Source organism: Microcaecilia unicolor, chromosome 10, assembly GCF_901765095.1.
Source record: "Microcaecilia unicolor chromosome 10, aMicUni1.1, whole genome shotgun sequence".
NCBI classification, from domain to species: domain Eukaryota; kingdom Metazoa; phylum Chordata; class Amphibia; order Gymnophiona; family Siphonopidae; genus Microcaecilia; species Microcaecilia unicolor.
In genome coordinates, this window is record NC_044040.1 from 215,799,548 (window position 1) to 215,812,346 (window position 12,799).

At 48.1% G+C, this 12,799-nt stretch overlaps 1 protein-coding gene across 1 annotated transcript in view; it reads left to right on the top strand.

The window, feature by feature from the left end:
• Nucleotides 1-12,799, top strand: part of LOC115478595 (activated CDC42 kinase 1-like) — a 70,573-nt gene that overhangs the window by 15,914 nt on the left and 41,860 nt on the right. Inside the window, 7 exon segments of the mRNA XM_030216069.1 lie at nucleotides 2,387-2,641; nucleotides 5,934-6,008; nucleotides 6,010-6,096; nucleotides 6,707-6,770; nucleotides 6,773-6,886; nucleotides 6,889-6,976; nucleotides 9,299-9,425. Of these exon segments, the coding sequence (XP_030071929.1) occupies nucleotides 2,387-2,641; nucleotides 5,934-6,008; nucleotides 6,010-6,096; nucleotides 6,707-6,770; nucleotides 6,773-6,886; nucleotides 6,889-6,976; nucleotides 9,299-9,425 (810 nt within the window).

A 12,799-nucleotide genomic window follows, 5' to 3' on the forward strand; every position in this document is an offset into this window, starting at 1 on the left:
GCGCTGCCTATGCCTCGTAGCGCTATAGAAGTGTTCTAATCTCTGTTTTAAAAGCGTTTCCATTCATTTACTTACCACAGAAGTTAGACTTACTGGCCTGTAGTTCCCAACCTCTTCTTTCCTTCCGTTTTTTTGGAGAGGGACCACATTTGTTCTTCTCCAGTCCTCTGGGACCACCTTGACTCTAGAGAAGCATTGAAAAGGTCAGCCAGTGGAGCTGGCTTTTCATGAATACCATCCTCTGAAAATTGTTCAGGGTCTTCCACACCTCCGTTCCTATTTGCGTTTGTCTTCTGCGGCCCTGCTCCTGGCCAGGGGCGTAGCCAGACCTCGGTGGGAGGAGGGTCCAGAGCCCGAGGTGGGGGGGGGGCACAGTTTAGCACACCTCCCCCAGCTGCCGACCCCCCACGCCACTTTGGATCCCCCTCCCGCCGCCGACCCTCCCCTGACGCTACCACTGACCTTCCTCTGTCGCCGCCACCTCCACCGTCGCATATTCTGTTCTTGGCTAGTAAAACTAGATTATAAAGCTCAGGGTGTGTTCTGCATTCTTATCTTTTCACCAGGATGGTCCTGTTGTCTGGCACGCAGAAGCGGTTTTCTGTCACTAGGTCAGACCCCTAGACCCCATGCCATTGTTTCTTCTGTCCCACCTTGTTTTACATTTTCAGGCTTGCACACTGTTCCTTCATATTGTGCTGAGTGGAGGAGTGGCCTAATGGTTAGTGCAGCAGGTTGCGGACCTGGGGAACCAGGTTCAGTCCCCGCTGCTGCCTGATGCGTTGAGATCCTGGGGAGCCAGGTTCAATTCTCTCTGCAGCTCTGTGTGACCATGGGAAAGTCACTTAGCCTCTTCTGCTTTTTATTTTCTTGCTCCCTTCCTCCCTATATTCAGTCTGAATTGTCTTTTAACATTTTACTGAAAACTCTTCTATTTAAAACAGCTTTCAAATCCCCATTATTATTATTATTAGCATTTGTATAGCGCTGAACACCTGACACAGAGAGACAGTCCCTGCTCAATAGAGCTTACAATCTAAAAATAATACAGACAGATAAGACAATTAAGGGCGAGGGAAGTACTGGGTGAGAAGGAACAAGGGGTGGGGGGAGGCAAATGAGTAGTGGCTAGGAATCAAAAGAAGTGGTGAAAAGGTGGGTTTTCAGCATAGATTTGAAGATTTTTTTTTTGGGGGGGGGGGGGGGGGGGTTCAGGCTTGGTCTGACTGTCCCAGATCTTTTGTGTGTGTACCTAACCCTTGTTGCTTTCCTATTGTATTATGGTGTTCTTTTCTATTTTAATTAATTATGGGGTTTTTTTTAACTGTAAACAAAAAAAACAGCACAAAGGGCCTTTTAAAAACAAAAGGGAACACAGTTCTTTCATGAAAAAAAAATCCTTTAATAGTGAACTTTGATTGAAGAAAGACCCGACACGGGCCGTGTTTCGGTGCTACCGCACCTGCGACAGGGGTCACACCAATGACAAAGGAGGCTTCAATAGACTAATTTCAAAAGGCTGATGCTTTCCAAAATTTTTGTGTGATATATTCCCCTGAATGAAATGCAGTGCGAAGCTCCCACACAGCAGCAGCGTAAGTCGTAATGGTCTTTCTCTGTACTTGGTTCCCTGTCTTTGTCAAATTATTTTTTTTTAACTGTAAGCCACTCTGACCTGCCATTCAGAAATAGTGGGATATCAAGCAGCTTTTTAATAAACATAAACATTGCCCCAGGTACAAGATATAACTTAGATTGTGAGCCCACTAGGGACAGTGCAAAGTACCCGTAACAGAAATTGTAAACCGTATAGTTGCCTCAAGGATCACTTGCAGTATATGAAGTGCTAAAACGTAAAAATAAATCTGTACATAAAACCTGAAAGTTTTTCCTTCCAAAATGGTTTTAGCGAGCGAAGCTGCAGTAACACGTTTTCTATCCTAAGGTAGAGCTGTCAAGTTGCCCAGTTCCTACAGGGAGGCTTTTTGGCCATATTTTCATCCCAAAGAAGTGTGGGATTTGTAGTCTTTGATTCTATCAGTTGAAATCAGTGCTTTAGGGCCCATAATGCAACAGAATTGGGGGTGCCAGAATTCCAGGACTGGCTTAAAATCTCCCTCCTGGAACTGGGTAACTTGGCAGCTCTGCCAAGGCTGCTTTAAAGAGGGTAGTTTGCAAAGGCATTTACCCGGAAAGTTCCCCTCCTATAATGGAGCCGAGTGAACTCGCTGGTTGCATAAGGCGTGCGTTTTTAGCTGTGTTGAAGAGAGGGATTCCTGTGTACATGGCTGAATAAACAAATCCCAGGACCCCTTTTTCTTCCTAGAGCTGCTCTTCTGCCAGATCTTTTTGCCCTGACACCAGGCTTTCATTTGTTTGGCTGCAGGGCACCGTATCACCTGTCACCTCTTGGTTCTCGCTGCCACAGGTGTTCAGCGGGAAGAGGCCAGAGCTGGAGCTGCAGCCTCAGCCCCAAAGCACGTTCCGGAAGGCAGACACCTCCCCTCCTCCCACTGAGGGGCAGCAGGTGGCGCTCACATGCCTCATCAGTGAAAAGGACCTTGCCCTATTTGAGAAGCTGGGGGATGGCTCCTTTGGGGTGGTGCGACGTGGGGAATGGTGCACCCCAACCGCAAAGCTGGTAAGTAGGATGTGACGACAGTGGTGATTTTCTGCCAGGTCATGGTGAGTCGCTGCCCTGGAGCCTTTTTTTGAACTTTTTCCTTTTTTCCCAGTGGAAGATGGAGGGTGATCACTGGGTCCAACCCAGTGCTTTCCTGTATTTATTTTAAAACATTTAAATAGATCACTTATCCAGTCAATCCCTTCTCTAAGCAGTGAGCAGCAAGAAAATGCTTATATTTTGGAAAATTGCAGCTGGTAGTGGGGTGTCAGAAGGGCATGACCTGGGGGCTGTAGGACAGTGGGGGGTAGAAGAAGGGAGATATCAGGGGTTTCTACAGGCTGAATCTAAAGCACCACTGTTCAGTTTCACCCTGTTGTGCCTGTGTTTCTTAAAGAAATCAAACTGTGATCATTGCAGCTCTCTGGGTTGTGCTGCTTCCAGGTGAGTGAAACCAACATTTCAACCATCGTGCTGTGTGGTTTTCTTCCCCGTGAAAATCCAGTCTTCTACACCACAAACCTTAGCTGTGCCCTGCATCGTACCCCTTGCTGTTTTGGATAGCCTCAGATCAGTGCCGTAGCGAGGGCAGCTAACACCCGGGGCGGGTCGCCACTGAGCACCCCCCCTGGGAGCGCATACCTACATCCGAAGGCGGCGAGGGACGGGCAGGAAGGCCGATCCGCCCCGACTGCACGTTGCTGGGAGCTGCGTCAGCTCCGCTGGTTGCCTGCTCTCTCTGCCCCGGAACAGGAAGTAACCTGTTCCAGGGCAGAGAGAGCAGTGAACCAGCGGAGCCGAGACCCCCCCCCAGCGGCGTGCATCCGGGGCGGACCGCCCCACCGCCCCCCCCCCTTCCTACGCCACTGCCTCAGACAGTGTACCTCAGTCCTGCCATATAGCACCCTGGGTAGGTCAGTATCAGGACCCCAGAAATAGTTCTACCAGTGCTGTCCGTCCTCTGCTGGGTCTCTGCTGATCAGTCCCGGCAAGAGTATTTGCTTCAGCTAACCTCAGTAGTGAGGAGAGTTTAATATCAAAAATAAAGGAAGAAATGTACTTAATAAAAAGGGGCTTCTCGACCACTTTGACTTCCAAATGCACAAGAGCACCTGTCAAATTTGAGTAGCAGGAATTTCTTTTGACTTTTCCATCCTGAAGAAAACCACAGTGTGGTGGCTGAAACGTCAGTTTCGCGACCCAGGTGTGACAGAACCCCGACAGCTGGACTGTGACATTAGTCGCGGAGGCTAGGAGTAAAACCAGGACTTGATAAACTTATCCCTCTGGACAGGGTCTATTTATTTTCCAAATCCTACCCAGTAAGAGGGTGGGAGCGGGAGTCTATGATGGGGAGATCTGTGTTTGGGCATTCAGTGTCAGCCTCAAGCACAGAATTACTTAAATTGGGGGTGCCAGTTTTCTGGAGCTGGTGTCATGAAACCCACTCCCCTCTTGCCATCCTGTGGTGTCCACTGCTGGGAACAGGCAGATGATCTGGTGTGCCACGGCCTTTCCCACTGCAACACCACTGTCTCTCCTCTGGAAAGTCAAAAGAAAATTCCTTCTAACCAAATCTGACATTTGTGTGTTTTGCTATAAACCCGCCCCCCCCCCCCCTCCTTAGTTTTGAGGTTAGTTGAATGCTTTGTCGGCATTACCACACCGAGGGCGCTTTTTACTAAAGATGTTTTAGCGTGCAGTAAAATTAGCACTCGCTAAATGCTAGAGACACCCATATATTCCTATAGGTTGTCTCTAGCATTTAGCGCTAAAAACGTTAGCGTGCCTACAGCGTGGCTTAGTAAACAGGGCACTTTCGTTTTCTAAATTCCCAGGCCGCAAACCTTTCCTTCACTTAGTATCTGCACACTGTACATTTGAGTCAAGCCTAATCTATAATAAAGACTTTGTGTTAGCAGCCCATCAGCTTTTGTACGATTGTTCGTCACCTTCACTGTGTTTGTTGTCTGTTTGTCCCCAGTGTGCATTTGTACCAGTGCATTTCTGCCACTCCAGCTCAAATTCATATGAGACTGTCCCCACCAGCAGACACAGAAGCATAGATAACACACCACACACAAACATACAAAGAAAAACAGATGTACACCACACACACACAGAGTTACACATACATGCTTGAACATGCATGCACGACACTGTTCAGGCAAACACACACACACACACACACACACACCACTCACTCTTTTCAGGCAAGATGAGCACAAACACACACCCACACTCACCCACGCACTCTTCTGGTGCTGAGCTGCTCATGTACTGATTCAATTAGTGCCCCCCCCCCCACCCCCTTCCCAGCTCTGCTGGGTCCTCATGTGAAGTTCTTGCATTTGATGCCAGCTCTTTTCTCAGCTTTGTAACAGCCCCCTCACACTTCCCCCATTCCTCTTATATTCCTACCCCCCTCCTTCAGGACACTCACTGGTTCCATTGGCTCTCACCAATGCTCAAACACAGTCTCCCTCTCCCCCACCCCCCCCCCCCCCAGTGTGCCTACAAGAGCCTGGTGGCTGGATCCTAGCCCCAGTCTCTGCCCTGGAAACAGGGGGGGAGGGTTGAGAACTGCAGAGGGCTAAATTATTGAAAATGTTCAGACTCTTTCCCATCCTTCTGGCTTTGAGACAGATCATATTACAGTGTGTAAAAATCTGAAAAAATCCAAACGGGAGTCCGAACCCATCTGCCAGGCCCCCCCCCCCCCCCCTTAAACGTTGGACTCTAGGCACATGCCTGATTTGCCTGTACTTTAATCCAGATCTGGCATCAGCAGAGCTATTTGTGGGACGTAGCCAGGGCGCTCCGAGGTGTGGGTGGTGTGAACCTCTCCACAGTAAAACAACTAGGACTCCTGCAGGACAGAACAGGGGTTGTGACTGGAATAGGAGACTGGATTTAAAGGGCGTGATTTGATAACAGGACACCTATGTGACAAGTCTGAAAAGGCATTTATTAGGCTTCAAGGTCAGCCCCAGTAGCACAGAATGCTGGTGCACACACCGACACCTGCCTTTGTACATCTGTATTTTTATAAAATGTGCACATACATCGTTTCATCACCCCGCTCCATCACACTAGACCTCAGGGAATGTCAGCACGCAGCTCACCTAAAAGTACAGGCACTCTTTTCGTGCACACACATGGTTACACAGTAGTATCGACATGAATGGGCTTTGCACACGGAAAGTGGTATAAATTAACCCCATGAAGGAAGGTGCTTTGTGTTACGTTTGCTGTAGGGGCATCACTGTTCCTGTGAGCTTTGAACGAGGTGCTCTGTCTTTTTCCTCAGGTAAATGTGGCAGTGAAGTGTCTGAAGACGGACGTCCTGAGCCAGCCGGACGCGCTGGACGACTTCATCCGGGAGTGTGAACGCCATGCACTTCCTCGACCACGTCAACCTCATCCGACTCTATGGCGTCGTCCTTACGCATCCTATGAAGATGGTGAGTGAAGTGCGGGGGGATAGGACCTGGCTCCTGCAGCCTGTGGCAGGGAAGGTTATAACACTAATGAATATATCTTCAAGGGGAAATGTTCCTGAAAAACGTAATGTTCCAGCTACTCTGCGCAGTAAGGTGATTAGATCTCTAACTGCCACTCTATGCAGGTACTTCCCCCCCCCCCCCCCCCCCCACCATGCTTTCATTCGTGGTTTGTAGCTGCTGCTCTGAGCAATATACTCCGCAACAGCTTCATTTAAGGTGGTAACTGCCACACTCTGCAAGTTAACCAGTTTCATCTTTGATGTGTCAAAATTCGTTTCCTTGCTGTTCTGAGCTGATTTCATCTTCTTGGCATTAAAGGGTCCTTTGTGAATATCCACTCTCCTTTTTCAATTCTGTAACTGTTTAAGAGCTTCTTTCTCTTTCTCTGACACTCATCAGTATGCAGGCTCACCCAACCGTGTGCCTAGGTACTATCATTTTCATCTACACACTGGATGGCACTGAAGAGGGCAGAAGTGTAACAGGCAGCTGTATCCTTGTCTGACGCTTTTCAGTGCAAGCTGACACACCTTTCTGGGACCTGATTAAACTGGTCTCTTGCTTCTGCAGGTGACAGAAACTGGCTCCTCTTGGTTCCCTCTTGGACCGCCTCAGGAAGACCCAGGGCCACTTCCTCATCTCCTTGCCTGCCACTATGCCATTCAGATTGCCAGTGGCATGGCTTATCTGGAGTCCAAACGCTTCATCCACCGGGACCTGGCTGCCAGGAACATCCTGCTGGCCTCCAATGAACTGGTCAGATTGGAGACTTTGGCCTCATGAGGGCACTACCCAAGAACGATGACCATTATGTGATGCAGGAGCATCGGAAGGTGCCGTTTGCCTGGTGAGTCCTCGGAGTTGAGAGACAAGTGGTAGGACAATACCTGCTCCCTCCCTTCCCTCTCCTGGGCAGGTCTGAAGTTCCGTAAAATAGCATGCATTGCGCTCAAGCTCTGCTGGGTCCCATCCTCTCTGACATCCTGCTGGAGGGCATGGGCCCCAACAAAGCTTACATATGCATCTGCATTCAGAGGCCCTGGCTGCCCAGGACGAGGTAGAGTGGTGATGGTGGTGGTGGTGGGGCAAGAGGTGAGCAGGTCTTGCAAAGTACAGGGATGGGAGATGCTGGACATCTAGGAGAGGGCAAGGAAGTTAAGGAGAGATGCTGAATGCTGGGAGAGAGGAAGGGGAGATGCTGAACACCTGGGTGGATGGTAAGAAAGGGAAGGGAAGGAGAGATGCTGGACACCGGGAGAGGGGGAAGGGAAAGGGAAATGCTGGACTTCTGAGTAGAGGGTAGGAAGGGAAGGGAAGATGCTGGACTTCTTGGGTGCAGGGTACAGAAGGGAAGGGGAGATGCTGGACACCTGAGGGGAGGGTAAAGAAGGAAAGAGAGATCCTGGACTCTTGGTAGGGGGGTAAGGGAAGGGAGATGTTGGACACCTGAGGGGATAGGGAAGGGATGAGGAGATGCTGGACTACAGGCAGGGCCCTGAGCCACCTTGTAGGGGGAGGGACTTGCAAGGGGGGAAGATTCACCTAGGGCATCAAATACCCTTGGGCTGGCTCTGTCTGCAAGTGAGTGGCCGCTTGTGGGCATCTTCTCAGGGTCTCCAAGAGTGTCCGTGAACAGGGTAGTTTTGCAGTTAGCAGGTATCAGGGCATGCTCCTGATCATCTTGCTTGTAGCACTATTTCACCCCAAAACTTGTTCTTCATGGCACAGAGTTCTGGGATCTATACTGGTCCTAGAAAAAACTGGATCCCTTGCAGCAGGTGACACTAGAATTACCTGAGGTGTTGTTGTCCATGAGTTTAGAGTCCCCTTTGGTTTGTCCAGCCTCGTTTTGGATTGTTCTTATATTGGTTCATCTCCTAGCTTAATGGGAATCCAGGCCTTCTTGTAGAAGGGAGATACCCCCATTTTGTGCCCTGCATGTCTGGTTGGGGATTTGAAGTCTTCTGGTTGCACCTAAGGAATCCAACCATCAGTTGCTTTGAAACCCAGCTGCCTGCAGGAGATCCAGTCTGCCTTAGACCATTGCCTTGTATTAGCCTGCCCCTTTATGATTTCATTATAATTTGTACTGAGCTCACAACGTTTTCTTGGTAGCCCAGGGTTTTACTATTTCCCTGTCCCTGGAGTGCTCACAGTCTAAATTTGTACTTCAGATAATGAAGGGTGAAGTGTCTGGTCCAGGGTCACAAAAAGTTTTGGTGGGATTTGAACCCTGACTTCTGGGGCTCTCAGCCTGCTTCTCTAACTTCAGGGTTACTTCTCTGCTACACGGGGGAAGGAGGGGGGAGATATGATAGAGGTCTATAAAATAATGAGTGGAGTGGAATGGGTAGACGTGAATCGATTGTTTACTCTTTCCAAAAATACTAGGACTAAGGAGCATGCAATGAAGCTACAAAGTAGTAAATTTAAATGAATCGGAGGAAATATTTCTTCACTCAACATGTAATTAAACTCTGGAATTCTTTGCCAGAGAATGTAGTAAAAGCAGTTAGCTTAGTGGGTTTTAAAAAAAGTTTGGATATCTTCCTAAAAGAAAAGTCAATAAGCCATTATTAAGATGGACTTGGGAAAAATCCACTGCTTATTTCTGGGACAAGCAGCGTAAAATGTATTGTACTGTTTTGGGATCTTGCCAGGTACTTAAACTGGATTGGCCACTGTTGGAAACAGGATTCTGGGCTTGATGTACCTTGGGTCTGTCCCAGTATGGCAATACTTATGTTTTTATGTAAGTGGTCCATATCTTGGTAAGGGACAGGAAGAGTCCTGTGCTTGTGGGACAAGACTTTGGTGCGTTTGCAGCAGCGCCATGAAGGATGGCCTGGCTAAAAAGCCAAACACCTCTCCATCCCCAGGGACCCTGGAACGTTTACTTTTAAGTCTGCGAGTAATTAAGTTAAATTTCTGTAGCACTTCCTGGAGTGCTGAGCTCCGTGTGTTTGATCCTAGTGCCACCTGATGGAACTGCTGATACTTTTTATTTAACTTACATATTAAAAAACAGCGTGTAAGCAATCATTCTGACAGTAGCCAGCACTGGGACAGCGTGAGGTGAGGGGTGTGGAGTGTGAATGAACCTTGTCTGCTCTGTGACATTCACTGTAATCTGTCTCTTGTTCCCCCCACCCCCTCCCGTCCTGCTCAGGTGTGCCCCCGAGAGCCTGAAGACTCGTACCTTTTCCCATGCCAGCGACACTTGGATGTTTGGGGTAACACTCTGGGAAATGTTCACGTATGGGCAGGAGCCATGGATTGGCCTGAACGGCAGCCAGGTACAGGGTCTTTTTCTGCATTCAGATCCTATTGGGTCCAGCTTGGTCTAGAGCAGATGAGGTGCGAAGCAGTGATAATTGACGGTATTACTGCTGTGTACCCTGCAACATAAGTGTGGTAGTGTGCTCAGTCATGAGCTCTCGAATGATGGGGGTTTTTTTGCCCCGGGCTGGCTCAAGTGATTGTGGTTCTCTGAGCTAACTTTTGCTTTGCTAACCCCCCCCCCCCCCCCAGATCGGTGTCCCCTCTACATCCACTGCCTTCAAGCCAGCCAGCTTTCCTAGTTTTATCCCTCTCTTTCTCTTCCTCCACCCCCTCCCTTTTCAGGTCCAGCATCTCTCCCTCTCCCCTCCCCCTCCCATGGTCTTGCAAACTTGCTGTGGTCTGCTGGCAGCAGCAGTGAGAAGACAGGCTGCCCCCAGCCCCTGCTGGCTTCTGGGCCTTCTCTCTGCTGCAACTTTCTGCGGGCAGCATGTGACCGGGAGGAGGAGGGGTTGATGGAGAGAGGACAGGGAGAGATAACGGACTTGTGTGTGTGTGGGGGGGGGGGGGGGGGGGGTAGGGAGAGATGCTGAACCCGAAAAGAGGGAAGGAGAAAGAGAGGTGCTGGATGGGGTGGGGGGGGGGGGATATAAAGAAATGCATACCTATCAAACAATTATCTTTTTGCTAGGTCATTAGATGCAGTGTGCCATGGGGTGGGGAGCGGGGACTTAAGTGGGCAGATTTTGCATCCCCAGCCCTGCTGTCCTACCTGTGCCACCTGATTGGATGAATATAAAGCAAAGGTATGCAGGGCTGGTGACCTACCAGGCTGGGGATTTTGGCACCTTTGTCACTGGTGCCCTGAGCCACTCACTCACCTGGCTGTTAGGTTAAGCTGGCTTTTGCCATTTCCTTGCTCCACATGTGCCTGGACTGTACAGGGGGGCCCACTGGGAAGAAGCGTTTGTGATAAATTTTGTTTTTTTACGATTTTGCATGCATATTATGTTCATCTACATTGGCTTCCTATGGAAGCCAGAATTTTGTTTAAATTCTCTTGCATGCTGTTTAAGTTAATTGCCCTGGGTATCTGAGCTCCCATTTTCTATTTGTTTCGGTTGTAAGAGATAGAAGATTGTTCTATACTTCTCCTTTCGCTCTTCCATCACCTAAAGGCATCAAAAGATAGAAGTTATATGGAAAACTGTTTTGCCTTTTTAGCACCAAAGGTGTGGTCAGAGTATACACACAGTTTTAAAATGTTACATAATTATGTAGTTTAAAAAAATGTGTTTAGTTACATGTTTTGTTGGATGGCTCACTTTGATTGTATTTTTATTGTCAATGTATTTTTTGATTATTTTATGATGTAATTCCCAAATACTGTTTTGCTTTTATCTTATTGCAAACAGCTATGAACTTTGCATTATTAGCGATATATAAGCATATGTGTAATCTAACGTAATTAAAAATAGTGTGTGACGTTACTATACTAAACTGAAGGGAAGTCACTTCCTTTGCAACATGTCTTCTACTGAGTGGCCACAGCTTTCTCTACGTGGGAATTCAAGGGAAAGTGAAAGAGCTCCTGCATCAGTGGAGAAAGTTTCCTCTTGACCTTTCCTTCCCTCACCCCTTCACAATATGGCAGCATAAGCACATAGAGAGAGTCCAAGGAGTAGGCTGTTCCAAAAACCAAGGGAGACGCCAACTCAACAAGGTGATCTTTATTGAAACAAATCTTAAAAGAGTCGACACAGCGACTGTGTTTCGGCATCAAAACGCCTGCATCAGGAGTCTCGTGTTGTTCGTTGTACAGTGGAAGGCAACGTTTCCAAAACTACGTGCAACTTTAAATCAACAAGGTAGATCCAAAGTCTGTAAGCTCGCAATAGCTTCTGTCAGCAAAACGCCAAAAGATCGCCTTGTTGAGTTGACGTGTCCCTTGGTTTTTTGGAAGAGCCTATCTACCCTACTCCTTGGACTCTCTCTTGCTAGTGTACGTAGGGACTGAGTGTTCCTCCGCTTTGTGTGGTTGCATGAGTGCATAAGCATCACCATACTGGAACAGACTGAAGGGCCATCAAGCCCAGTCCCCTTTTTCCAACAGTGGCCGATCTGGGTCACAAGTACCTGGTAAGATCCCATTAACTCTCTTCCCTGGTGCGGCCCTAGAACACCATACCTGCCCATATCCCTGTCCGCTAAACTTCTGCCAGTTTACTAAATATGTTTCATAAATACTACTGTGATTAAAAAAAAAGTCAGGTCCTGTGAAAGTGGTGAAATCTGTTACCCCTTAGCTTCACTCCGCTTCCTTTGCTTTGCTCTTGGCTGATGTGGTGAACCCATCAGTGTGAGATTCCTGCAGGGTCCTGTGATCAGTTTGCATAATCTAATAAATTGTCCTCTTTTCTCATGTAAATAGCCTCAACTGAAGCAATCTTTCAGCATATGGAAGCCCTTTGGTTCCATTTCTTTTATAGCTGAGAATTCAAAGGTTGTGACCCTGCTGTTTGACTTACTGCTTTCCCTGATCTCCTACTGACAGACAGTCTTTACCCTGCATAGAATTTAGCCATCCAAAAGGAGGCTGTGCTGGGGACATTCTTGGGTGTGGTTAACCCTTGGTTGGCCATTGCTGATATTACACTCTGGCCAGCGAAATGGGAGACTGAAAGTTAATTGGAGAACTTCGTTCTACTTTGCACCAGACATTCAGCCCAAATTTAGCTGCCTGGTAACTTTGCATGCATGGTAGTCCTCCGTACGTTTTGTGAATTAGGAAATCCATTCTGGACGTGGTTACCCAAAGCTGACAAACTTCCTGGGGTGGCAGGATAGCGTCCCTGCCCTTTTCTGGAAACCCTCTGTTTAATTGCACCCACTGCCTTTCCCCAGCTGATAACAGGGATTTTTTCCTGGTCTGTATTAGCAGCTACGGCCCTGTTTATTGCAGCTGCCTATTCTTACTACTCCTTATCATTTCTATAGCGCTACTAGACGTACACAGCGCCTATGCATTACCCTGTACGCAACCGTCTTATATTTCTTCAATCTGTATGTCCTTGTGGCTAAAGTATCCAAATTCTTTTAAAAAATCAATGGGGTCGTGTTTTTTCTCAGCACTTGTCTAGGTAGGAGTGGCTCCTACTTGGAAAAGGGCCGCTCACTGGGGCCAGACGGTAATTTTCAGTGATAATGTCACTGAAAATTAAGGCTGAGCTCCCCATCGTTATCTGGATTAGTGCCGGAGTGGTCATGGGGTGGAGCTAAGGTGGACCCAGCACAGATCCAGGTACTGGTGATTTTCTAGCTATGTGTGGGAAGTTATTGTAGGTATCTGGATACTTGTCAGAATATTTCCAGTACCTGGATATTCAGTACT